Here is a 27,180-nt window from a genome sequence, read left to right on the forward strand (position 1 = left end):
ACCGCAAACTGCGGTGCAGGAGTCAGGGTGCCACTTCAGGGGGAACCGGGGCGGGGGGGGGGGGGGGGACGGGACATAACAAAGGGACAGGGATCCATTTGAGTGACCCCGGGCTCTGTTTTCGCACTCTGCACCTCGGTCGCTATTGAAAGTACAACTCATTTGAGGTCTCCGATCTGAAAAATGTTCTATCAGAAATAAAGCCAAAGAAATGTTTCGTTTTGTCTCGTTCTTTTAATGCAAATGCCAACCTAAAATTATTAACAATAAAAGAGGTTAAAGACCAACAAAAAACACGCATCAGTACTTGATTGTACACCACATTAAAAGTACACCGCTTTGAGGAAATTTTTTTCAACTAGTATAAAAAATAACAGAAAGACAAGGTTGACTACACAGTGTTTTAGGAATGGCTCCGTATCATCATTACAAACACATATTTTAAAAGTGCACATCTGTAAAAATAACCATAGAATTGAAACGTTTATAAATATTTATTGTAAAAAAATCCAAATATTAAAAATAAATAGTATGTTCAAACACACAACATAACATTCCTTCATTACCAAACATGTGCCGAAGGAAAATATGAAATATAAGAAGTCTGGAAAGAGATACAGTATATCAACATTGCAAAATGTTTGCTTGTTTGTTTGCGAGCTACATTTTTCGGAGGCGTTTCTTCTCTGTACGGTTCACAAGAAATGTGGGAGCTTTTCCCATAAATATTATAAGATTCAGGAATAATAATAACAACGATAATAATAATACCCACTTCACTGCAGTTTGGGTCGTTCTTTACTCAGAGAAGTGAGTATATTATATTAATGGGGCTGCTTAAAATGGCATTCGGTAGCAACTAAACCAGAAGTACACTGATGAGTTACAACTTCAAGTAATTCGTGTTTAAGAAAAGAGCTTTTCATGATCTCCAACGAGAAACTACGAAATAAACCTTGATAAGGGAGTTGCTTCAGTGTACATCGTGATGCTCATAAAATGAAGATACAAAAGGGATGCAGTTTGTCTATCTTTACACTTACGGACAATAAAACATGGGAACATATGGAAGCCATCTCTTTGAATGCGTTAACAACTTCGATACATTGCAGTATATACATGCTTAATAGGTATTCGGACTGTTAAAATGATCAAAGCCTTTACTCTTATGTCTACGCTCTTGCTTTCATTCTACTGGAAAGAAAACGTTTGTTGGTCACACACTGGTGTTAATGAAACCCAACATTTCTGCCTTCTCCCAAGAATCCCATTCTGTGCAGCATATGTGTAAGAATAATTTATTAGACGGAAAAGTTCAGAGGATAAAATGGAAAAAAAAAAAATTGACATCATTTCAACTTTAGAACAGTAAGGTCATAGAGACATCTATGGAGATCTGTACATAGACAGAGTTTCACACAGTCACAGACACATATATCCAGATGTATGTCTATACACAGGATTCGATAGTTTGGTATTTTCTGCACCCTCTGGGCCCCTAAAGTTATCTTTAAAAGTTTGATTTTATCTCTTTAGAAACGGTTTAAAGCTAACGGGCAGGGTGAGTTTGACAGAGAGGAGAACAAATCGCTGACAAAGAACCTTTTACGTTTCATCAGCGTTGTTAGGACGACGAGCAGGAATTTCTCAGATAATAACTCCCACTTCAAAGATTTCTCAGCTCAATAGAAATTGGACCATCCTTTTTATTCAACCACAAGGGCTGGCACTAAAGACGACTCAACTGTTTGAATTTTTTTTCATCGTGTTTATTTTTCCCCTATTCACTAGGGTACTTGGATAAAATAAACAACAAGACAATTACTGGAACATGGACTTCTAACTTTCCCGGGCCCATGGCCCAGCGCCCATGGCCCCGGCCGGGCGGGTGTCAAGTTCCTCCTCACCGCGGAGCCTTCGCTCGTTGCCGCGCAGGGCCGGCCGCGGTGAGAAGGGAGGCACGGGCAGCTTCCCCCGCTCCTCGCTCCTCTTTCTTGACTCCTGAGGGACTTCCATCAACACACCTCCTCTCTGGGGGCGAGGCAGCCTAAGGGGGGGTCTCTCGGTCCCCACCCTATCTTCCCCTGCCAGGGGTCGGGGGGAGGAGAGGGAAGCTCTTCGTAGGCTTTGTGGCCGGGTTTTGATCCGAGAAGAGGGTAAAAAATGCTGGGAGAGAGGACCGGGGCTCGCCCTGAGCCCGGCTGGCAGCCCCTTGCTTTGTGAAGAGGCAGAGCGGGGTTATAACGGGGAGCAGGGCCGGCCTTGGGGGGAGGGCGAAGCCCAGCAAACCCCAACTCTGTCGAAGTGCATGAGGTGGAGGAAGTATATCGGTAGCGGGGAGCAGATTGAGTGTATTAAGCTAGCATGAAACCAAAGGTCAGTGCAAATGTATCTTAATAGACTGTCTCAAATGGAGTGTGCCTCCTTTGAAGGCCGCTTGCTATTGCTCTACTCATTACCATAGCGATCCTAACGTGGCATGCTGATGCACCATAAAACTCACACTTTCAACCCCAAAATCAGGCCCTTTGAACAACCCGAGCTTGATTAGACCTTTCTCCTTTTCTTTTCCCCCTTAAAAACCATTTCCTTGCCTTTAGAAACTCGCCCTCAAATCCCAAACGCATTCTCTGATCCAGGCAGAAAGCAGAAACAAAAGTGAGCTGAGGCGTCGGTTCAAGCGGGCCTTTTCTTCCTGACAGTCTTATCCATTTTTATTATGGTCTGGAACAAGTGCCCTGTTCGCGTGGGTTTTGTTTACCGGAAATTAAATGAAAATGATTTAGTTCGCGTCAAACAAAAATATATACTTGTATACACAAGAAAAAGGGCCTGTTAGACGTAAATATTATGTCCTTAATGAAAAGACTGGACGGGCTCCAGACTTCGCCTTTCACTATTTAAGTATGACTTGCCTATTGCCATAGAAATCCTAACTTACCATGAAGATTCACCGTTGTGAAGAAATACTTCTTTGTGAGAGTTTGCTTTGATGTCTAAGGCATAAGATTCAGGCTTTCAGCTGCGTCTGTCTAGATTACCTTGAGAGCAACGGGGTAGACATCTGTAACAAGCAAATGAAAAATTAAAGGTGATTAGCCTGCACATCCAAACACTTCTGTAAATAGAGAAATAAAGAAATAAACATCTTAGGACACGATGGAAGCATCCTCCCTGCCCCCAGCTGGCTCCTCTACCTCTCGCTCTCCACGACACAAGTTTCTGGGGCTGCAGAGGGACACAATTTCCCCTAGTTTAGGCTCCTCTCTCTCACGTTTAGCTCACCTAGGTAATTCCCTACGTGAATCACCCTGTCGTGACACGCTGTTGTCACTAATCGAGGCATTTAAATACAAAAGTTGTCGAGTTTAGGTGAGTGAAGAAGAGCCCCCCGACTTGGTGCCTTGGGAGGAAAATAAAGCTACATCCGTAGGGGAGGCGCTGGGCGTGGGAATGCGTTTAGCCACTGACCAGCTATTTATTTTCCTGTAGCTTTGACATTTATGCATACGTACGTATGTACGTGTATGTGGGTACAGCTGTAACCTCATGCTACCCCCAGTCACCTGGGTGTAGAGGTGATGTCTCAGACACCAGAAGACGCGCTTATGGCAGCCTTCTGCCTGCACTCCGCCAGCCGCGGAAACCTCTTCCAGCAGCCCAGGCTATTTATTTGGCTATCCTATCTGGTATTCTTAAACATCATTAAAGTAATTAAAACGGCACCATTCGGCAGTTTCAAGCAACCCCAGTGGAGGGGTTTGCTTATTTATTTTGAGCCTTTTTTTTTTTTTTCCCCCTTCCACCTTCCTTCTTTTTTGAGCCAGAGGAAAGAGCTCTGTGGGTTCCAACGGGTCTTGTTTGAAGCTCTGGGGCAGGATGAGTCGGCGTTGCCGGACTAGGGTACGCTTTTGTCATCGGGACTATTCGCAGGGCACACGCCGTGGAGCAGCGGCCCTGGATCCCCGCGCTGCCGGGGGCTGCCCGGCCTCGGCCCCGGCCCTTGCCGTGGTGCCACCGAGTGGGCTCTGCCCCCCGCCCCCCTCCTCTGCTCCCCCGGGAGCCCCAGCCCCCACTGTTCAACAGGAGCCACAATCTGGGTGGGGACGGGCATGTTTGGGTATTAGAAGTCATTACCAATGGGAGCTAAAATGGACAGTCAATCATCGCACCCCCTGGGCCTTTCTTTATCAGTGACTACGGGGGAGGGAATATATATGTGAGTGTGTACTTATTTATATGCAGCAACAGGGAAAAGTAAAGAGATTCTTTACATAAACGTCCATCGAACTGGTTAATTAATAAAAGAATTTAATTGATCCATTTTGTACAATTCGGTAACAATAGTTTATATATATATATATATCTTTTAAAAACACACTCTCACAGAAAAAAAGTGAGCGAACAGTAACACTGCAGCACATGTACATCTGTACAGCCAAAATCTGTATGAAACCGCTTTGGTCCTTCGGGATAGGGAAGTGAAGGGAAATCAGTGGGCTTGTAAACAGACTGGAGCAAGACGGTCAGAGGGGTGTGTGTATGTGTGTGTCACGGAGGGGGGAGGCGGCAGCACCCCGGCCAAGACGGGAGCACCTCTGCCGTGCGCGGGGTACCGGGCGCGCAGGCTGGAACCCGCCGCCGGCCCACCCGCCTACCGCAGCGTCTGTCCCTCCGCCAAGCGCCTCTTTGCCTTTCCCGCTCGGCCTCCCAGCGCCCCGGGCAGCGCTCCCAGTCCCCGGCCCGGCCAAGGCCGCCCGCCGCCGTTCAGCCGCCCGCTCTAGCAGCGGGGCCGGGGCTCAGCGGGGGGCCGTGGCGGCGGAGCGGCGGTGGGGGGCACAGGGGGGGCGCGGAGCCCCGCGCCCTGACACACGTACCATTCGCTCAGGTTGGCGGCGGGCTGCGCGGGCGCGGAAGGCTCGGCGTGGGAACAAGAGGCGGGGGGCTCCCGGCCGGAGTCCGAGGAGGGGGACACCAAGGAGGGCGTGGAGGACTCGTAGCCGGAGCTGGGAGGAGGGGATTTGCAGTGCACTTTCATGTGTTTTCTCAGGGAGCTGGGGTGGGTGTAGGACTTGTCGCAGCCTCTCACTTTGCAGTTGTAGGGCTTGTCGCTGGTGTGGACGTGTGAGTGTTTCTTCCTGTCGCTGCTGTTGGCGAAGCGTCTGTCACAGCCCTCGAATTCACATTTGAACGGCTTCTCCCCTGCAGGAGGCAATGGGCGAGCACAGCCTTTAGAGACGGCTGCCGCGGGGCAGAGAGAGGAGCACCCCGGCCCCCCACCCTCCCCACCGAGTCCCCTGCCTCCCGGGGACCTTCTCTCTGGCCCTGGCACGTTCCTCCCCGGAGCAGCTCCCCTCCGACCCCTGCCTGCCCCCCCGCCACTGGCCCTTCCCTTCCCCGCCCGCCCGGCCGAGCTCCCCCGGCGCCACCGCGCCGTGCCCACCCGGCTCCGCTGCGGGAAAGCCCTGCCCAGCCACCTTCTCCCCCTTGCCCTATGTGTCAACGTAGGGTTTTGTGCAAAAGATAAAGTCCCAAGATAAGGAAAACTTAGAAGCCAAGTGCTCGTTCCGACCAAACAACGCGTGTTGTCTCCGCAGACTCCGACGTCCTGCAGAAAGACCGGTCAGTGATTCATCCCTGGGAAGGTTTTTATGTTAAATACATTTTCTCACACTCCCCTAGATGCACGTGGAAATATTATTCATAACCTGGCTAGATCAGATATCATCCACTCCGGTCTTGCACTGATTACAATCCCGTGAAAGATCCCCAGCCCCCCTCCTTTCCCCGCTTGCTGATACCGTGTGTTAAGGCACAGAATATTTCAAAAAGACATTGGTGGGGGAGGGGGCAGGGGGGCAAAACGATAGAGATTTGGCAGGAGGATGAGTAGGCCCGTGCACGGCACTGTCGTGAGGGTAGGATTCCCTTTTCATTTGAACCTGCTCAATCATGGAAGGAATTGCAATCGGGATTATTTTGTCTGGTAATATGGTAAAGTGACGTTAAGCATAATAGAAATATAATCATGTTGCTGCACTTCTGTGAAAGTTTAACCTCGGATCGTGTGGACTGGGCATGGCACACAATATATAGGAGGTTTTCAAGGAAACGTGCCACAGAATGTTTCGGGATGAAATGATGACTGCATTATTGTCGCTGATAATAAGATACTGCAAAACCCTGCTCGCCAAAGAGTGTCCAAGTCCTGCACCAACCGAATGTAAAAATAACCCCCTCATCCGTCAAAAGTCAAAAAGTATCAGGGCTCAGAGACTCAAACCAGGACAACACCAAACATATACGGCCGAACCTTAAACGTGAAGAGTAAACAAAGCCACTGTGTTCACCATCATGGCGTATGTGATCGAAAGGACTTCCACTATTTGAAAAAGCTTCCTGTTTTTTGGGTTAGTTGGTTTGTTTGTTTAGTTGGTTGTTTTTTTGTTTGGTTGGGTTTTTTCCGAATTAATTTGTTTTTAACTCCCCCCACGATCGTAACGATTACATTTCGGAGGGAAGCAGCCCACCTCGTGCTCGGCTGCGAGCAGAGGCACATAAAGGAAGGCATTCCAAATATTTCACTTGAATGCACTTTACTCAAGGTGGGTGGGAAAAAGCTCATGGCTCCGCGTTTAAAGTATGTCCTTTCCGCACTTTAATAATCAAAGAGCAGCTCTCACATCCTGCACCACTAACATTTGCACAGAGGACGGGGTAAATACCTGGCGTTAGAAGGAAGGGAAGAAGAGGTTAAAAATAAGGTCTCTTAGAAAACGATGAGGGTCCTGTAACCAAATACTGTCGACATACAGCGGTGCGTATGCACGGACACACGCACGCATATAATCTAATTACAGTTTCACGTAAGGAAACAATTTGACCTTCAGCATCCAAGTTGAGACAACAAATCAAAGATATTAGTGTAGTACAAGCAAGCAGTAAGTTAGGAGACCCCAGGGAAAGCCATCCTCATAAGCACTGTGCTTGTATAAAGTGAGCTACATTCAGGTAAAAGCGGGCTTCGGCGCATGGCACTTCCCCGAGAGTTGAAAAACGTTCAACTTCGCGTAACCCCCTGAAAGAGCCACTGAAAAGTCCCTCCGTACAGTCAGGTTTCAAGTGGGAAGAGGGCAGCATTTTCTCAGCTAGCCGGTCTGCATTCTCTGAGCGCCTCAATAAAGAGGAGCCATCCGAGCCGTTTGCAATTATTCCTTTCGCGAGAGCAGGTTTTCTTACGTGGAAATCCCTAGCCGGCAGGGAGAGGACATTTTACAGGTCCTGGCTGCCGCAGCCCGGACACGGAGGTGCAGCCACGCAGAAAGTTCTCCGGGCGACGGAGAAGCGCAGGATCTCAACCGCCATTTTACCCCCACACTTGTAGCTGGGCAAAAGTGTTCAGTGAAATTCAGCTTGGAAATTGTGGCATAATCCCCCTTCTCCGAGAGTGGATTAAGGTATTTACTAACTTCTCCGAGGGGGTGGTGGTAGGGAGGGGGGGGGGGGGGGGTGCGGGGGGGGAGGGGAAGCCGGAGGTGGCGGCCCCCGGGGCTGCGGCGGGGCGCGGGGGCGGCGGGGACCGCCCGGGAGGGAGAGGGGCTCCGTCCCGTGCCTCGCACTATTGTTCCTGGCCAGCTGGGAAGACGGTGAAACGATCCCTGTCCGTGCTGCTCGTCCCGCTGTCGCAGCCTGAACGGCCTTATCCTCCAACCTGGGAAATTCGCACATTGCCAGAAATCCCTCTGCCTGCTCCCCAGCCTCGGAGAAATCAGAAGTCATTAATATTTGAGGAGGCAATAATTTTCCTGTTGAATCTAGAACTGTCTTCATGAATAATTCGTAGCGAGTTCTATTAGGGTTTCAGAAACATTGCGTTTTTGACAACTTCTGGGTGTTTAATAGAAACGGTGGAACCATAAAGGCCCTGCAGGAGTTTTCACAATACAGCAATTAATCACTGGGAAAGTTAAAGCGAACCGTACAGACTCGCGGAACGATGCTTAATAAACGCAAACCTCCGATCTCGGGTTTGTCCTGAACCTGCCTCTCCGATGTAGGTCAGTTTTCCCAAGAATTTAACCATTTTCTGCTTCAGAGACTTCAAACAGTGAGGCCGTTAAAGAGCAGTAAAAGTTTGTTTACTTAAGAAAAACACTGTCATTAAAGGAAGAGCTCTGCCGGTTAATGGCTGTACCTGTGCTGATCCGACAAGGAGCTGGCTCGCATACAAGTTATGTGACCCGAGGACACTCCTTTTTCCTCGAAAAAGGGGTCTGAGAAGGCCGCAGAGGAACACAACTTTGCTGTCGCCCCCCCATTGCACACAGACGAGCTATTCATAGAGCGATGGAAAAATAATTAGGTGACGAGTGACGGTCGCAGTAAAATCTCTGTGCTATGTTTAGGCGATAACGATACGAAACTAGTATACGTTCTGCATATTATATCATGCCGAGTTATATCATAAAATTGCAACTCCTGGAAGGTCGAGCCCTGCACCGAGCTTAGGGAAAGAGGAGTTTTACGAACTGGAAGGCGAAAAAAATCGTTTGGCTGTAAACAGATCTTACAATAGGATTATGTAGTTTCCCTCGCAGTGCATAAGGCTGTACACGAGGGGGTGGGAGGTGGAAAACCCTACACTGGAACAGATTGAATTTTCCAAAAAGGGCTTATTTCTTATCTTCTTATTCAGAGGGGAAATAAATAAATAAATAAAGACCCAGCGCTACAGACTACAAACACCGGCTGCTAAACTAATTAATACAGCTTCACAAGCTGCTCCTGGAAGTGTGAAAACTTTCTACGTGCAATTTCATTAATTATAAATGCTTTCCTGGCCGGAAGATTACAAACGTAGTTTTGCAAGATCGTCCATCGAGTTACTTTATTTTCTGTTAACTAGGACTAACAGATGTTTCTGACACATGTCCCAATTTTGCTTAACAGATCTGCAAATGACATTTCAAAATGTACAGGCCGAAACAATGCAGGGTTTTCTTCTCCCTCTTTTTTTCTTTTTCTTTCTTTCTTTTTTTTTTTTTCCCTTCCCTTCCCGAGAATCAGAACTTGCAGCTCCCCATATCTGCGAATGCAGAGAGTCGTTGGAAGGCAATGCTCATTAAAATTGTCAGTGTTATTCAGATCAAACATTTGAAACTCCCTCTGCCCAAAACAAAACTGTTGAGCGAAAAGGTCGCAGCTGTGTTATTCTCACAATGTTCGAGCTGCAGCATCTCAGAGACATCAGTCAAAACTGACTAGACAAGTTGTAAGTTCTATTGTTCACTTTTAATTTGTGAGCTTGCACAATTATTTCATTTTTTCCCCAACTACTTTAAACTGCCAGACAAAAAAAAAAAAATCTTCGCCTGTGTGAATAAGCAGAAATAGTAGCTATATCACTCGATATTTATACAGCTCTATACGCATAAATATTACAACAGCCTCTCCGTACAACCAGAAAAAAAATATGGACGAGAATCCTGAGATTTGTTCTGGCTCTCCTTTTTCCTCCTCTTTTCTCCCTCCCGCCCTCCCGCCAAACGTTAAAGAAGCAAAAAAATTCGGAGAATTTATTTTCCAGAAGTACTTGGCGTGCATTCAATAACAACGCAAATGATACATTAAAAACATAATAAAGCAAAACAGTATGCTGAATAACAGAGAGAGAGAGTAAAGAGAGCTTTACATACTGACCTGTATGAGTTCTTTTGTGTATTTTGAGATTCTCTGATCTGGCAAACACTTTGCCACAGCCTGGGAAAGGGCAGGGGAAAGGTTTTTCACCTGTGTGGACTCTGATGTGATTTACAAGTTTGTATTTGGCCTTGAAAGGTTTCCCTTCTCTTGGACACTCTTCCCAGAAACATATGTGATTGGACTGCTCGGGTCCTCCAACGTGCTCCACCGTGACATGAGTCACCAGCTCGTGCATCGTGCTGAAAGTTTTCGAGCATAATTTTTTGGGAGTCTGGTCCAACTCAATCCACTTACAGATGAGTTCTTGTTTGATAGGCTGCCTCATGTAACGAAAGAAGGCCCCCGGGCCGTGGTGTGGAGCCAGATTCACGTTCAGATTCATGCCACCGTAGCTATGAAGCGAAGAAGCAGCAAAAGGATCTGTCCTGGAGGCTGGTACTTGAGTGAAATGTTCAGACCTGGCGTACATTTCTCCAGGTAACCCCAGTCTTATCTGTCCGTTTAGATGGCCACCTGGAGCTGCATGGGGAGGCTGCTCATGGAGTCCAGTGAATAGAGAGGGATTCCCAGCTTCTGAGTGGTGGTGGTGGTGGTGACCATGGTGTCCGGGGTAGCTACCTGTTGTTGAGACAAACAGTCCGTGGTGAGAACTTGCAGCGGGGTGCTGCTCGGTCAGCCCTGGCATGAGTGGGGCCGGCAGGTCTCTGCGTATGAAGAAGTCCCTACCTGCTGCCAGAGCCTGGGCTGGGTGAGAGACAGGGTAAGGGGCTGCTGGTGACTGCGCCGGGCCAAACGCTCCCGTTTGACTAGAGACCACCTCGGCTTGGCCTGCCATATGATGATGATGATGATGATGATGGTGGTGGTGGAGCTGGTGGTGGGGATGAGGGGCAGGGCTGAGCTTAAGGGCCGCGGGGTGATGCTGAGGAGGAGGATGAGGAGGAGGATGGTGGTGCCCCATGTGTTCTGGCCGGAGCGGGTGCGGCCCGAGGCAAGACTCGGCGGCGTGCTCCCCCGGCTGTGTGGGCGCCGTGGCGTGGGGGTGCCCGGCGAAGCCCGGGAAGCCTGTCATGCTCTGAGGGGGGTGGTGGTGGTGGCGAGGAGCCCCCGCCAAATCAACTAATCTCAGCGCCGTGTTCCGCCTGGAGAGAGCCGCAGGGTCCATCACTGGAATCCCCGGAGCATCCACGCTCATTAGCTTCTAAGGCTAAAAAGTCACCTGACAGCGGGAGGAGAGAGACACAGAGAGGGAGAGAGAAAAAAAAAAAAAACAACCCAAACTTTTTCCCCCCCCGAAAAAGTTTCCCTGACCGGCTGCCCCGGCAGAGGGGCGCACGGGCAGCGTTGCCAGCGGGTGGGCTGCGAGGGGGCGCCGGGGGCTCGCTTTTGGCGGAGGCGGCCGGGGAAGTCCCCCCGCGCAGCCCGTCCTCCCGCGGGGCCGGCGGGGAGTCCCGCGGAGCCCCGCGGAGCGGCCGCGGGACGGGACGGGGCCGCGCGCCGCCTCCGGGCCGCGGCGACGGCCCCGCCGGCCAAACAATCGCCGCGCCCTCCCATTGGCTGCCGCAGAGTGACGTCACCGCTGACAGGTCCGCCGCTGACTGAAGGGTTATCGCTGGGGCGGGGGGGGGCACGGGGGGAGGGCTGCGCATGCGCCGCCGCCGGGGTGTCCCCTTCTCCCTCAGCCCCCCAGCCGCGCGGAGCCCTGCGGCCCGGCCCGGGGCAGGGCGCGGAGCCCGCGGCCGCAGTGCGGCCCAGCGGCGGGAGGCCCTGGTCGACGTCTTCCACCGGGCCGCCCTGCGCCTCACCGCTGGGCCGTTGCCCAGGTTCCGACGCCGGGCTGCGGCCCTGGGGGAACAAAGCCAAGGCGGGCGGAGGGAGCTGGAGAGGAGCGCCCCGGCTGCCCGCCCCGGCCTTTGTCCGGTCCCGCTGCCCTGCTCCGGGGCGGGGAGCAGGTCACGGGGTTCCCCCGGGAGAGCTCCCTCAGCCCTCCGGCCCTCGGCACCGGCCGTAGCAGCTGTAGGCGAGCCCGCCGTGCGGCAGCCGGCCCAGGCCAGCCCGCGGGTCGCTGACACTTGTTGACAGCGCGGGGAGCGGGTTCTTCCCCGGCAAAACCAGCAGCCGGAGCCGCTCCGCCAACTCCCTTGGCAGGCTCAGGCGTCTGGCCTGGTGCTCGAGCTATTGCATCGCTGCCTGAGCCCTGACAAAGGATTCCTGGAAGACTCCTCGTCCCCTTCCCCTCCTTCGACAAGTTTTAACACTTATCTGGTTACTGGCTGCCTGAGCAATGCGAGAAACCGTGCTGTTTAGACTGACTCTGAATGTTTAACCCAGAAGAGGGAGTCTCTCTCCCTCTTTCTCTCACATACACACAGGGTAGTTCCATGTGAAATCCCCGTCCTTGACTTGAAGGAAAAACATTGCAAATCATTCCTAACTGACTCAATTCTGATTCTTCTCACCTGAAGGAAGTAACATGGTCTGCAGAGGTTGCATTGCTAATGGTGAAAGTGAAGGTTAGGTTTCAGGTCTATACACCAAGGCCTTGTAGGTTTAGAAAAGCTTGGGGCTTCAGAACAAGAGGAAGCATCTACTTCAGTTTTTACGAAGGGGATTGTGAACTTAAAAAAAATAAATAAATGAAACGTGGGAAAGGAGGGAAGACATAGGACTTCAAGAAAGGAAAACACAGCTGTATTAACTGCCCACATTATTACCGCAGAACTCAGATCCTGACATAAACATGACCCAACCAATAAACGCGCAGCATCACCAACTAAGCAACAATTACTTCTCTATTCATCGTGTCCAACTCTCAGCATTTTAATACATTGACTTGCTGTTAACGTGGCAGTGGACACTGTACTACATGCACGGCAGGTAAAGCTCACAGCTCGGGATTTTGCATCTCCATAAAAATGTAACAGTATCAATGACTGATAGGTTTTATGCTAAGCAGTAAAACAAGAAACTGTTTGGCAATGTCAACCCAGCTAGTCTCATAACAGAAACTACCAGCCAATGACCAGAACCTGTAAGATTAAAGTGTAGGAGATAGATAATGACAGAGGGGACATTTTTATCACAGCATCACATACTCTGGACTGGCTGCAGTTACACATTTTGGCTCTGCTTGCCATTCACACCATTTCCCCTGTAACACAAGTCTGATGTTTGGGTAGCTAGGTATAGATACATCCACGTACATCTTTCTGAGTGGAGATGATGAAAAGTGACAAATGATGCAATTAGCTCTCCATCCTTACATAACATGTTTACACAGGCATTTTAAAGCACACACCATACTCACAATATCTCAACTTCCAAGTCTACTTGCTCTACGAAATGGATTTGACAGTCCTATTCATGACCATCTCAACAGGAGTGCACAGAAGAGACAAACGTTAGGAAGTATTAATCTGTTACTTACAAATGTACTGAGAGTGTGAATTCCAAATAAAGCTGCTTTCCTCATACCTCCTTAAAACACTGCATCTCTACATACTTGTTATCCATAAATTCTGACACTTCACAGTCATGGGAGAAAGCATCTGGAACAGTTTATCAATTAAAAAAATGTCATGACTGGTTTGCCCTAAGCTCAGTTAAAATGTTGTGAAGGTTTCTCGTCAGACACTCATGGCCCTCAGCTTGCCCCTCACTCAGGGCTTTCTCTTACTCCCTTTTCCAGGAAGAGCACGAGAACCTGGCCCTCAGTGTCCCTTACTGTTAGGTGAAGTTGGTGTGAGCCCCGGTTGCGGGCGGGGGGCGGGCGGGGGCCGCCACATGACTGCGGGGAGGCGGAGAAACGGGGAAGAGGAGGGGAGCGGGGCCAGACCTGGCCGATCTCCGCGCATCTCCCGGAGTGTTTGAAAATTTGAATGCCTGTTTGTGCAGCCCTTTGGCAGTTTGAGCTCCTGCGGCGACCACTCGAGGGGTGACCCAGGGTTCCTGCTTCTTTGCAGCGGCCTGAGCAGCGTTTGACCAGATAAGCCGAGCTCTCGGCAAACTCTCAACTGTGTCAACATCAGCTTGTGCAGGGCCTATTAATATTATTATGATTAATAATAATAATAATTTCCTGTTCAACCCACCTAAATACGGTAAAGGCATACTCTTCTAGGCTTCACTCGATATCCACGAATTGAATGAACCAGAGCCTTTCCAGACAGAAACCAAGATCACTCAAGCAGCAGAAAAAAGCTGAAGCTCACACTCATACCTAAGGTCCAGTCCCTAGGTATACCCTAAGGTATTTCCCTAGGACAATATTTTTAATAAGATCTCTAGAACAGATCTTATCTTAATGGAAGTGAAGTTTAGAGAGACCACGGTGGTCTCTCGGGTACCAAATCAACATGAACAGACGGGAAGCTTGATCTTGACTACAGATTTTCTGCTGGCTTTTGTATTTCTGCCACCCCGTCCAAAGCCCCCGGCCCCAAAGCCCGCCGTGTTGGAAGGCTTCTCTACAGAGGTGACATTGTAAAGAGGAGTCACAAGCACTTTTCGTCCCCCCTCCCCTCATGCCTCCGACCCGGCTCTCTCGGGGAAAGGGCGAGCTGGCAGAGGCAGGAGCCCCGCACGCCGGGGCTGTGTCCTGGGAGAGAGGCCAGAGCTGCTTCCCTGCTTCCCGCCCGACCGTGCGGGGGGATCCAGAGATCCTCCTGCCCACACCTCGGGAGTGTGGGGCCGAGCCGTGCAGCCCCAACCCCCCGGTCCCTGCCTGCACCTCCGCCCCGTGTCGGGCAGCTGCCGGGGCCTACTGGGTGGGAACAGTGCCACACACCCCTCTGCCGTAACCCCCGGGGATGGAGACAGCACCCGCTGCTGGGTGGCTTTACGGACCCACCACACTTCGCCTTGTTTTGGGTGGGAATGTACCTATACAGCAAGGCTCTTATCTGTGTTTCTATCTTTGTAGGAGAGAGGGCTTGCTGTGAAGGTGAGGTGCAAAGCCCCAGAAAATCAGATGCTGCTAGTGTTGTGCTATTTGACCTGGGGCTAAATCCTTTTCACCCTGAGAGTCGTGCTCAGTGCAAGGAACAGCACCTGCCCCGGAAAGCATCTTGGAGAGCAAAATCTGACCTTCACCCATTCTCGTGCTCTCCCTCTCCTGCCTCTGCAGAAACTTCCCCTTCCGACGAGCCACCTACAAACTTTCCAGCCGGAGGGTCGGAGAGGGCCTGGTACAGGATAAGATGCCCTCAACTCTCCAGACATCAAGTTACAGGGGTTACCTTTAGGTTTCAACTTCTGGATGAGAGAAGGGGAATGGATTAATATGAAAATTCTAATACTTACTGTAAGGACGGGGAAAAAAAAAGCAAGGAGTAGTAACACTGAGGACTGAGAAGTCACTCTGTGATTCTTTTTTCTTCCCAAACTCGCGTTGAGGCAGCGAGTGACGCAAGGGCAGGTGCAAGACCTGAGCCCGAGTCCCCCCCTGCCCCGGCAGAAGGCACTGCTGGTTAGGAAGAGGTGATTCAAGAAAGCCGTTCAGGAGAAGAGGTACCGAGTGGCTCGGGAACACACTCTGCCTTTGTTTCTCTTATCGCCCCATTGGTACTTACGGGGACTTCTTTATTTCAGGGCGCCCGGATAATGGGAACTCAGCTACTAGACAATCAAAGGCTTATACCTAGGTTTTCCTCTCACTTTTTGTGACCTAGAGCTACCCTAAGAAAAGGAAATCATACGCTTATTTTAAATAGAATATTTCATTAAATACCTCAAGATTAAGGTATTCCTGTCAGATAAGCTGTCAGTCACTAACTACTTGGATACCACATTGTGGAAGCCCGGTATCCCTGGTAAAGATGATACATATCATGTAAACCCCATCAACAAGATCAAAGTCTTCTTCTTTAATAGGATCCAATACATGTCAAACCTCATTCCAATCAAATCGTCCGTAAATGAATTCAATATGAATATGTCATAGAATAATGTGACAGTGCAATCACATGGGGTCAGGGGTTGTTGTTTCAGTGAGAGAGTCGTCAAATATTAATTCTAGAACCTCCAAATGAATAGGAATTGAGCAGGATTAGGCAGCTGCTGGTGGGGAGTTGTGTCGCAGATTTGTGTTTATGCAAGTATGTTAAACATTGAGCTGAAAAAATATTGTCTCCCCTGAACTGAAATAAATAAATAAATAAATACATACATATTTTAACTTACTTGACTTTTCCAGGATGTTTCTGTAAGGTCGTTTTCTTTTCCTCATTACAAAGGAAGTCTTGTGCCTCATCTCCTGACTTTGCTCCTGTTGGGGAAGAGGGATGGAAAGTTAAGAGCAAAACCAGTTGTGTGTGATATGAAATGAGTAAGGCTTTGTATGACTCGAGCATCATGGATACAAAAAGAAAAGAAACAAAAAAAAGCACAAGAGTTAAGCAGCGAGAGTAGGGGGAAGACAAGATTTCTCCGAGGGGAAACTGGAGACTGTCTCCTCAGCAAAGCAGCACATGTTTTATGGAGTCATGAAGTTTCCATGGCTGATTTAGGGGAAAAAAAAATATGAAAGGACATCTTTTCAGTTCTCCTTTGATCTGACATTCACCTTCTGGCAGGCTACTGTAAGGCAGGTTTTTACCAACTCGACTATATTGTTTACAGATCCTTCCCTCCCGAAATTAAATTTCGGACTCTCTGCGAGCCTCCAACGCAAGTTGTTGTCTCAGCAAGGATTAGTATAGTACCACCCGGGCACTTCTCCTTGCCTATAATTTTCAGCTTGCTCTTTGCACTCTGCAAGGCAGAGCACTGCCACTACTGCAAGCAAAACTTTACACATCTTTCTTTGAGCGGCAGCAACAACCCTGAGAGCAGATCTGGGGTTTGGTGCAGTGTCCGAGTCTGAATTTTTGCAGATATCTTTTAAATTGCGTTTTGAGTGTAGGTTGTTGGTGGTTTGTTGTTTTTTTTCGTCTTTTCGCACGGTAGATCTGGAATCGGTTACTTCAAAAAGTATAATTATTATTGCTATTGTTATTGCTCTTGTTACTACTATTGTAGGGACTCCAGAGCTGGTAAATAAAAATCTATACTAGAACAAATAATTGATTATATTAATTATGAAACTTCATCAGCGTATCACAGTCGTACTCTGTCACAAATAATTTGATGTCCTCAATGTTTTTACCGCTGTGATGAAAATTACTGCCGAAATAAAAAGAACTAGAGGAAACCCTTAGGAATTATAATTTCTAGTCAACTTCCATTCATCTTCACACTTTTATCGAGTCAAAGCACCAAGCACTGCCCTGCTAGCCAGAGGTGAGCAGGAGCTGCATTTTATTGGTTAGGATGGGAGGCTGGATGAGAGCTCAGTTCCCAAAAGTTCGCCAAAACTTGTTGAAACTGGACAAAAAAAAAAAAAAAAAAAAAAAAAAAAAAATCGCTGCATTTAGTATTTCAAATGGTTACCAGATGACAAAAAACGAAGGCAAAACAGTTGTGGATTTCAGAGTAAATACTGGCTAAAACTCTGGCTCGAACTCGCACGAGTTTCTCATCCACGCAGTGCCACTGGTGGAGCAGGAGTGTGAAGATGCCCCACAGCTCTGGCTGGACGCACCTCGGCCGGGCCGAGCCCCCGGATTCCGGTGCAGGGTACCAGTCCCGCCCCCCGCCGGGATCCCTGGGTCAGGGGTGCGAGGGGCTGCAGCCCGTACAGGCAGGACCCGACCCCCCTCTCCCTTCTACACCCGGAGGAAGATGCGGGGCTGGAGCAGCCGCCGTCCCCGCGGGAGCCCGGCGGCCCCGGCTGGGTTTGGCGGCGCTGCCCCGGGATGCGGAGCCGGGCTGAGCAGGCGGCAGAGGTGACAGCGTGTGCCTCGCCGGCGGCTTGTCCCGCAACCTGTGCCTTCCGCGGCAGCTCAGGACGAAGGGAGCACGAGGGGGGAAGGTCTCGGTGCAGAAATTAGGTTCTTCGGCTCCAGGTGGAAAGAAAGAACAGCAAAGGGGGGGGGGGCTTCCCGACCGCCCGGGTTCCCTGGGGCTGGGGGACTATGTGTGACAAAGGATAAACAGGGCGGGGGGCAGGAGGGTCTCGGCGCTGTGCCGGTGCCCGGGGCTGGCACACGGAGCCGGGCTAGGGTCAGAGGTCACCCTTGCGGGCATTGCGCTTGGGGGCATTTGGGAGCATCTATCCTTCCCCAGCCAGCGCCTGTCGCGGAGCACCCTCTCGGGGTCGGGACCGGGGTCTCAGGCCCTTCGCGAGCTCTAAGCGGAGTTGGCAGCGGCTCCCACGTCCTTTGGCAGCTCCCCTGGCCCTGCCCGTGGAGGGTTGGGGGTGGGTGGGGGTTGGAGAGGGCCGGCTGGGCTCCCGGGCTCCATCCTTCCTCTACCCTCCTATAAAGACGGGCGTGCGGTGCCGGAGCACCGGCTCCCCCGGCGCGCCCCCGTGGCACCGGGCGCGGCAGTGGGTGAGGCGCTGGGCGGAGAGCGCGTTCCCCTGGACGCCTCCCCACGGGGTTCGCCATTGTCAGGTCTCCTCACACTCTGACCGCCATCTCGGGGCCCCCGGGCCCGCCTGGCCGGCCGCCGGACGCAGCCGGACCAGCCGCCTGTTAGTCCCCACCGTGCCTGGCCGCTGTGGCGGCTGGGAGCGCCTCTGCCCCGCTCCGCGGACTCCCTCAGCCTCGCGTTGAACGGACAGCCAGGCCGAGCCCCTCCGCGGGCTCGGAGGTGGGGGAAGGGACACGAGAAGGGGGGACGGGCGTGGTGCCTGGTGGCCAGCGGAGGGTGCCGGAGCCCCCCTCGACGGCTCCCCGGCGCTTCTCCCTCCGCCCTCCCCTGCACGCTGAGGTGCCGCCGGGGGCTGGCCCCACGTGGGCGAGCAGCAGCAGCAGCACTGCCCCCCCCGCACCGCGGGGCTCCAGCCCTTCTACCCCGGGGTGGCCAAGCCTCCTTCCTCCGGGGCCCCCCGAGGGCAGGGAGCTCTGGTCCAGCCCCTAGGGCAAGCGGTGGGGGCTAGCCAGCTGCCCAGGCAACCTCTGCTCCCAGGCACTTACCCCTGCCACCTGTTGAAGGTTTCCCTTCATTTCTGAACTGGCAAAAATAAACGTGGGCGTGAGGGGAGGGAGAAGAAAGAAAGAACGAAAGAAGAAAACAATAACACTCCCCCCCCCAAGAACCCACCACCTCTTTGGCGCTTCCATCGCGGCGGTCATCCTTCATTTCTTCTTTTCTTGCTTTCTGGAAGCAGTTAGGGAATGTATGATGAAGCAGAAATGAGCCGTCAGGATGATATTTTAATGGCTTATATGTCACGTTGGTGCATGTGGCTTTGAACTGGAGCAGCTTTCGTTTCCTGCAGAGAGCGCGCCGCAAATCCCACTTGATAACTTCTACAACCCACAACATTTTTTTTTTTTTTTTACATTCACTCTTGCACTATATATTTAGATATGCTTCCTAAAAATACCTTCTCGTTTGCCTTCTCCTACATTTTGTACCGACCTGGAATGATCACTGGGTTCCCCCTGCACTGGGAGGCAGGCTAGCATTGGACTACCTAACTTCCCGGATCTCCTAATGCCATCGCCTTGAAAACTTCACAATCACACTGCCAGCTCTTTCCTTTACTTAATTTTAGCACCAAAGACAGAAAGTCGCGTAACACTAAAGACCACATCCACACACAGGCACGCTCCTAGAGAGGCTATACCTGTTGCTGTAAGCTATTGCCATCCCTTTCCATGGATTTGGCAGAATAAATGCAAACGTATAGCATTATTCCGGGAAAAAAAAAAAGAAAAAAAGAAAAAAAGAAACCCAACCAAAACAACCCCCAAACCCGCTAAGCCTCCCAAGATCCAGGGGAAATTGCATAATACATCTGGTTTGAAAGCGATCTCGGTGCACTGAGCACAGGCAAACTGCATCTGCAGCTAAACGGCGGCGAAACATTCCTTCAATGCTTATCAAAGTTTATTTGTTGATGTTTGTTTTTTGGTTTTCTAGGCGCAAAGGTAATTTTTGGTACCTTTTGGAAGGAGGCAGTTCTCACCCGAGAAGTGATCGGGCAGCAGCGCTGCTGGTTTAACTCCCCAATACCTGTGCTGCGGATTGCTGACCAGAGCCTTTAATTAGAGGGGATGAGTTTAAAGTTTCTTTGTTTGACAGTAGGAACTGGAGGGGCTCGGACTGAGTTGCGAAGGAGGGAAGTGAAGGTCTGAACAAAGGCGAAGTGGAAGGAGTCCGACTCTTAGCGAGCTTTTGGTGTTTTCGTTACTAGAAAATAATTAGAGCTAATGAATATGCAGACGACTGAGTAAATAAATAATTTGCCAGTTTTATATATGTACACACACACATGGGCACATGTAAGTATATATATGCGTATGCACAAAAAGACCCCTATATTTTAAAGTTTCAAGAGAGCTTTGTTTTTCTTTTTAGTGTCGAAGCATCGTTTAAAATATTGTACAAATGTTGCTTAGCTTAATTGATTAAGCCACAAAGTTCTTCTGCTTTTAAATACCGTACTTATACCTTTCAACAATCATTTTAATATATAGTCAATGGCTCTTTGTAGAGAGAACAAAAAAGAACTATCCGCAGTTTTTCAATAGACTTTGAGCTGGGGAAAGACAGGTTAATCGAGGGTTGCATCTAGAAAACAACCAAGTGTTGTATGTTTGCACTGAATCCAAATGTCTGCATTTTTCTAACTAAATCAAAGGGAGTGTTATTTCTTTTTCTGCTCACTCATCTGAAGGTAAGTAAATTTTCTCTGGCGATCAAAAGCCTGGTCAGCAACAAAGACACCGCCTGCTTTTTCCACAGTCCTGGTGTGGCAAGTTGAGGGATTTCAATAACTGTGACAAGGGTGACTGATTTGTGAACTAGAAAAGGTTTGAATGTCAGAAAATTTACATTGGTCCTACCGAGAATTTTAAATACAATTTTACCAAAGAGGAAAAAAAAAAAAAAAAAAAAAGCGGGAAAAAAAAGGAAAAAGCGAGGGAGAAGTGTCCGGGAGTTTCATGCATCAGGAGGAGAAACAATGTAGGTTGGGAAATTTACAATTTTACCTGAATGAAAGAGACCCCGTAAAAAGCGAGAGCGAGAGAAAGGGAGAGCGAGAGAGGAGAAAGAAAATAACAAAAAAAAAAAAGGCGAAACAACAACAACAGAAGTAGAAAGTTAAGAGTTCTCACCCACCTGCGTTTTGATGGGTGCAGAAAACAAGATTTATTTCAGAAACCTGATGGAGGGATAAAGTCAGCTACCCAGAGAAATCACGCCTGGTGTTTGAAAATAAAAGGAAACGCACCCAGCACCTACTCTCGGAGAGCTTCAGTTTTAAACAAGCGGAAAACAACTTCAAAAGAAGAGAGTCCCTACAGGGCTTCTTTTTTCAAAGCCTAAAAAGTTGCTCAGTGATCTTAAAAATTCAGGATCACCGAGAAATCATCACCGTCATTATCAGTGTGCTGGATAGAAAGAGGGACAGAGAGAAGGAGAGCGGGAGAGAAAATTGCCCTAATAATAATAATATAGATTTTTTTTTTTTTTCCCCTTAGCACACGTACACACAAAAAGATGCGCTGGAAATATTTTCGTGCACAAAAAAAAAAAAAAAAAAAAAAGGCTTTATATATTAAAAAAAAAAAAAAAGTTGGTGCTCCGCAGCCCTGTTTGTCAGAGGGATGTCAGGGCGCGCACAATACCTGGGATTGATGAGGCTGCGGGGCCAATCAGCGGGCGGGGGCGGCCGAGCGCGCCCCTCGTTGGCGGGGCCGGGGGGAGTTACGCGGGGAAGGGGGAGCAACAGCCGCCCAATGAGCACCCACGTCCGCCCTCACGTCGCTCCGCCCTCGGCTCCCATTCATCAAGGGGGGGGACGGTGTCGTCTTTTCAATTCATTTATCTGCAGGAATGATTGCCGCTATCAGTCTCGCGTTCACCGCCCGGCTGAGGAGGTGAAAGTTTCTCCCCAGGAAGATAAACCGCAAAAGACAATATTGTGCATGATTTGCGCCTTTTTTTGCAAAGCGAAAAAAAAAAAAAAAAAAAAAAAGAGGGCCCCAAAAAAAAAAAAAATCGGGGAGAGTGTGGGGAAGCTCGAAGAGGAGAGAGAAGCAAGCTCTCGGCCACTTTGCAACATTCCTATAGCCAAAAAATCACTGAAGGAAGTTTCTTTTTTTTTTTTTCTTTTTTTTTTTTTTTTTTTTCCTTGTGCTGCCCGTGTTGATCTCTCTCCGTTATTGTTATTTGCAGCCGGTTTATTTTTGAGCCCACCCAACCCCCCCCTCCCCACTTAAACCTCCCTGAAAAGTCAAAGCAGAAAGACAGTGAATATTTTTGGGGCACATTTTTATTATTATTATTTGCAACTGCGAAGATCTCTTCACCCCTTCCGCACCAGCCTTTTTTTTTTTTTTTCCCCCCTTGTTCTTCCCCCCCCCCCCTTTTTTTTTTTTCCTTCCCCTGCGCTAATGCCGAAGGGGGTGTTTTTGATGTGGTTGCTTTGGTGGTGATCGTCGCTGACTTTCCAAAGAGGGTGTTTTCGCCGCTGCTGCTGCTGCTGCTTCTGCTTCTCTCCGCGTTGTGTGTGTGCGCGCGTGCTTTTTTTTTGGTTGCTGCATCGGCGCTGGGAAGATGCTTCTGGATGCTGGACCGCAGTATCCCGCCATAGGAGTCACTACCTTCGGATCCTCTCGCCACCACTCCACGGCCGATGTCACGGACAGAGAAGTGGGGCTGGGGATCAACCCCTTCGCCGACGGCATGGGCGCCTTCAAAATCAACCCCAGCACCCACGAGCTGGCCTCGGCCGGCCAGACCGCCTTCACCTCGCAGGCGCCCGGCTACGCGGCGGCGGCCCTGGGGCACCATCACCACCCGACCCATGTCAGCTCCTACTCCAGCGCCGCCTTCAACTCCACCCGGGACTTTCTGTTCCGCAACCGCGGCTTCGGGGAGGCGGCGGCCGCCAGCGCCCAGCACAGCCTCTTCGCCTCCGCCGCCGGCAGCTTCGCCGGACCCCACGGACACACCGATGCCGCGGGACATATACTTTTCCCGGGGCTGCACGAACAAGCCACCAGCCACGCTTCGCCTAACGTGGTGAACGGGCAGATGCGCCTGGGCTTCTCCGGAGACATGTACGGCAGACCCGACCAGTATGGCCAGGTCACCAGCCCCCGCTCCGAGCACTATGCCTCGACCCAGCTGCACGGCTACGGCCACATGAACATGAACATGGCAGCCCACCACGGGGCAGGGGCCTTCTTTCGTTACATGCGACAGCCCATCAAACAGGAACTCATCTGTAAGTGGATTGAGCCCGAGCAATTGTCAAACCCCAAAAAGTCCTGCAACAAAACTTTCAGCACGATGCACGAGCTGGTGACTCATGTCACGGTGGAGCACGTTGGAGGACCCGAGCAGTCCAATCACATATGTTTCTGGGAAGAGTGTCCAAGAGAAGGGAAACCTTTCAAGGCCAAATACAAACTTGTAAATCACATCAGAGTCCACACAGGTGAAAAACCTTTCCCCTGCCCTTTCCCAGGCTGTGGCAAAGTGTTTGCCAGATCAGAGAATCTCAAAATACACAAAAGAACTCATACAGGTACGGTAACCTTCTCTGTTAGCTTTTCTCTCTGCGAGTGGAAGCGCCGAGCGCCGGGGCCGGAGCGGGGCTCGGGGACGGGCCGGAGGGGCGGGGAGGGGTCCGGGGCGCTGCTTGGCTGAGGGTCGAACTGGAGCAAGGGGAGGTATGGTTCAGGGCCACTGATTTTTCCGGAGAGACAGGCTCGGAGCTCCGTTACAAAACGAGCTCGGTCACAGCCACGCCAGCAGCAGCAACAAAAAGAAAATTATCTCTGCCAAGGCGGAGGGTGAGAAAGGCAGGGTTTACTACTGGGGTTGTTAGGGAGGGGGGGGCCCGCAGCAACCTGTCCTGTTTAAATTTATAGGTTTTAATTAATTGTTGTTTGGTAGTTTTGACTATGGCACGATGAGAAATTGTGTTAAATATTGCAGGCAGCTCACTCGTCTCCCCTCTGTAGTTCAGGGCTTGCTAAATATTTAATTACGATGAGCGATTTTAAATAAACCGAGCCCGGCGCGTTAACGCGTTAGTGTGTTATTGTTGTGCGGAGGGCAGGCGCCGGGAACCCTGAGAACTTTTCTTCGTCGCGGGAGATGGAAATGCTGCAGCCCCTGTGTGGGAGAGCTCTCTCCCCCTGTTCCCACCCCCGAGCGCCGAGAGCCAGCGGCCGCTTTCCCGTCCCCTTTTGAAGAGGGTTTGTGGGGCTGCCCTCGCGCTGTAATCCCTGGCCGGACAATTTCCAATATTGCAAGAAAATACGGTGGAGCGGCTGGGGTGGGTGGGAGAGTAAAATAACACGAGAATGAGGTATAAAAACGGAAATAAGTCACTGAGGATGATGTGTAAATACCACCACGCCTGCTCTCTCGCTTGGAGCGCTGCGAGGAGGGACAGTGGCCAAGGCTGGGGCTGCAAATGAAACTCGCCCCTCCCGGAAAAAAAAAAGGAAAAAAAAAAGGGGGAAAAAAATAAAAAAGAAAAGTTATTTAACTCCCCCCCCTGCTCCGAAATTGGCGCTCAACAGGGGCCAGAGGTGCGGAGAGGACAGAGAAGAGAAACAAGATTGGGGATTTGAGCCTTGTTGCAGTTAGAAAGTTGTAAATGTTTGAAATGGAGCCCTGGGCTTCCCTCTGGCTGTGCGGTGGGGACAATGAGAGATCCAGCCGGCCCTGCTTAATCAGATCCGTTTTTTCCTCCCCCTTTCCCTCTGCAATAGGTGAAAAACCATTTAAGTGTGAATTCGAGGGCTGTGACAGGCGCTTTGCAAACAGCAGCGACCGCAAAAAGCACATGCATGTGCACACTTCCGACAAGCCCTATCTCTGCAAAATGTGTGACAAGTCCTACACGCACCCCAGCTCCCTCAGAAAGCACATGAAGGTAAATGGAGGGCTCTCGGTGTGTGGGGCTTGGACGCCGCCTCGGGCCTGGCCGGGGGAAGGGACTGCGGGGGCTGCGGGCCGAAGCGCCCGGGCCTTGGGGCGGCCGTGCCGGAGCGAGGAGCGCAGCGCGGGGCCGGCCGGCTGCGGGGCACCGCGCTGCTGAGGCCCGGCCCCGGAGTCGGCCCCGGGCCCGCCGAGCCGCGCCGCCCCAGCCCGGACGCGCTCGGCTCCGGGCCCTCGGGCAGGGCCTTTCGTCGGTGCGTGTTACCCGGGGTGAGGGGGGAGGGGGGGCAGTTCGAGGAGGCAGCCGGTGGGCGCTGCCCGGCCTTCCCCGCCGGGCCTGGACGGGGGCTGGAGCCGGTTGGGGGCTGCCCCAGAGCTGGGGGAGCCCCGCGTGGATGCCCGAGCCCTGGGCTCGGCGCTGGGTCCCCGTTTTCTGGCGCTTCCCCAGGCGAAGGCGAGCGCTGCCAGGGCCTCCGTCCTCCGCCGCTCTCTATTTCTGCCCGGGTTTTCTCTTGCAGGTCCATGAATCATCCTCGCAGGGGTCCCAGCCTTCTCCCGCCGCCAGCTCAGGCTACGAGTCCTCCACCCCTCCAACCATCGTGTCTCCATCCACAGAAAACCAGACCGCCAGCTCCTTATCCCCTTCCTCCTCCGCAGTCCACCACACGTCCAGCCACAGCACGCTTACATCAAATTTTAACGAATGGTACGTCTAAAACGCTAAAACAAACCAACAAAAAACACAAACCTAAACAAAACAAAAAAGCCCCAAGCGAGCAAACCAATACCCTATTTAAAGACTCCAAAATAATGAACACTTTGAAATCAGAATTTAAATGAGCAAACAAAAATAAAATGCTGCCAGTAGACCCAGGACTGAGTAAAATGAAGACTTTTTTTTTTTTTTTTTACTTTTTCTTCCTTTCTTCCCCCTCCCCTTTTTCCCCCCCCCTTTTTCATTCTTTCTTTCTATTTTTTTGTTTGTTTTGGGTTTGTTTGTGCTTTTTTTCCCTTTTTTTTCCTTTTTTTTCTTTTCTTGTGTTTTTTTTTGTTTGTTTGGTTTTTTTGTTTTGTTTTTTGACTGTGCTGCTCTGCTCTGTTTTAAGGCTTGGTAGGCGAAGGGGTTAGTAGAATGCATAAGAAGACAAGGTTACCAGGGCAAATGCCAACTGTGTAGGGCTTTACTGGAAACCACTGATTAGAGATCTCCAACAGCATGTCTGCTCGGGCAGCGGCCTTCCCCCCCCCCCCCCATCCCCTCTTGTAAATACAGAATTATTAGCTTCAAAAACAAAACAACAAAAAAATGTACTGTTTGATTTTGTAAATAGTTATATCGCAAGTTGAATAAGGGGATACGTGGATTTGTGGTCTTTGCATATATGTGGGGGGAGGGGCGGGCGGGCGGGAGTGACGGCGGGGGGGGCGGAGGTGGTGGGGGGGGCAGAGGGAAGAGGTAGAAATTCAACTATTTGTACTGAATGGCAAGAATGTTCTAGTAAATGTGTACCAAAATGTGAATTACTTTGTATTATTACAGTCTAAACGTCGATCTAACAGAATATTATTGGTATTAATGTGCTTTTTTGTATAAAGTGCAAAATTTCGTCCCAAAGTCCAGTCTAAGTAGTGCAGTAAAATGTTGTTACACGTCCTGTCAAGAAATTCGTATAGTGAAAGCCTGGATCTGCGTGTCAAACTGTTACATTTGTTTATGTAAAGTGATATTAAAAAAAAAAAAAGGAAAAAAAAAAGATATAAACTATATCTGTCCGTTGATTTTGGCAAATACACGAACATAATGTATATAAATCCTAATTTCCATATTTATCCGCATGTAAAGGTCCGGTTATACATGTTACAAGATATTCAATATTTATGGCTAGAAGAATTGGTATGTAAAATTTAGTTTACAGAACTGTTTGGTAACATTTCGTACCTTATTAAAGATTCTTAAATCCCATGAATTGTGGTAGGAATTCTTATTCGGTAAGTCAACCTGCTGCAACTCCAACTAGCTTTAGGATATTAGAATAAAACTATCCCAGTTTTTCTCTGCTTTCCATTATGTCATCACTAAAGCAGCGAAGGTGATATAAATGTGATAAATGAAAGGATCCCTGCTGGCATTACTATAGTGTGTAATTAGTATTTATATCAAAATTTATGAAACAAATTTTCGGCCGCAGTATAATTTAAATGACCTTTGCAGACATAGAATAACAACCATAAAAATAACAGAAATAGATTGCATAGGCAACATAAATATTAATGTGGGGAATTGTTACTCGAGAAGTGCTGCACTCCACTCCAACACTGCCCATGAATCTGCAGAGACTGGGTCCCTAAATTAAATTAATTCGGATAACATGTATTAGGAGATTTAAAACAGAGGAGATTTCAGTTGCTATTTTAATTTAAGGCATTTATGACCATAACTAATTCTCAGGCAGTGGATTCATGACTTTCCTTGGGCTTTTTGCTCCAAGAAGTAAAGCACTGTTTTACGAAGGCCGTTGTTGT

General features: G+C 49.9%; 2 protein-coding genes across 7 annotated transcripts; one reads left to right on the top strand and one right to left on the bottom strand.

Moving 5' to 3' along the window:
* Positions 1–229: 229 nt before the first annotated feature.
* ZIC4 (Zic family member 4) lies at positions 230–21,291 on the bottom strand. 6 transcript variants are annotated; one of them, XM_051626733.1, is made up of 5 exons: positions 20,875–21,291; positions 15,883–15,967; positions 9,700–10,320; positions 4,878–5,202; positions 3,025–3,064 (listed from the first exon to the last, which is right to left on the bottom strand). In XM_051626733.1, coding segments are annotated over exons 2-5 (1,017 nt in total). In that variant the 5' UTR covers positions 15,953–15,967; positions 20,875–21,291; the 3' UTR covers positions 3,025–3,063. The 6 variants fall into 6 exon arrangements, with proteins under 6 accessions (XP_051482692.1, XP_051482693.1, XP_051482691.1 ...); XM_051626731.1 differs by lacking the exon at positions 20,875–21,291 and adding an exon at positions 18,847–19,080; XM_051626734.1 differs by lacking the exon at positions 20,875–21,291 and adding an exon at positions 18,720–18,737.
* Positions 21,292–21,567: 276 nt separating this feature from the next.
* Positions 21,568–26,624, top strand: ZIC1 (Zic family member 1). Its single transcript, XM_051626895.1, has 3 exons — positions 21,568–23,290; positions 24,489–24,652; positions 25,176–26,624. Exons 1-3 carry the CDS (start codon positions 22,315–22,317, stop codon positions 25,371–25,373), a joined length of 1,338 nt encoding a protein of 445 aa, XP_051482855.1. The 5' UTR covers positions 21,568–22,314; the 3' UTR covers positions 25,374–26,624.
* The last annotated feature ends 556 nt before the right edge of the window (positions 26,625–27,180 follow it).

Source organism: Apus apus, chromosome 8 (assembly GCF_020740795.1).
Source record: "Apus apus isolate bApuApu2 chromosome 8, bApuApu2.pri.cur, whole genome shotgun sequence".
NCBI lineage: Eukaryota > Metazoa > Chordata > Aves > Apodiformes > Apodidae > Apus > Apus apus.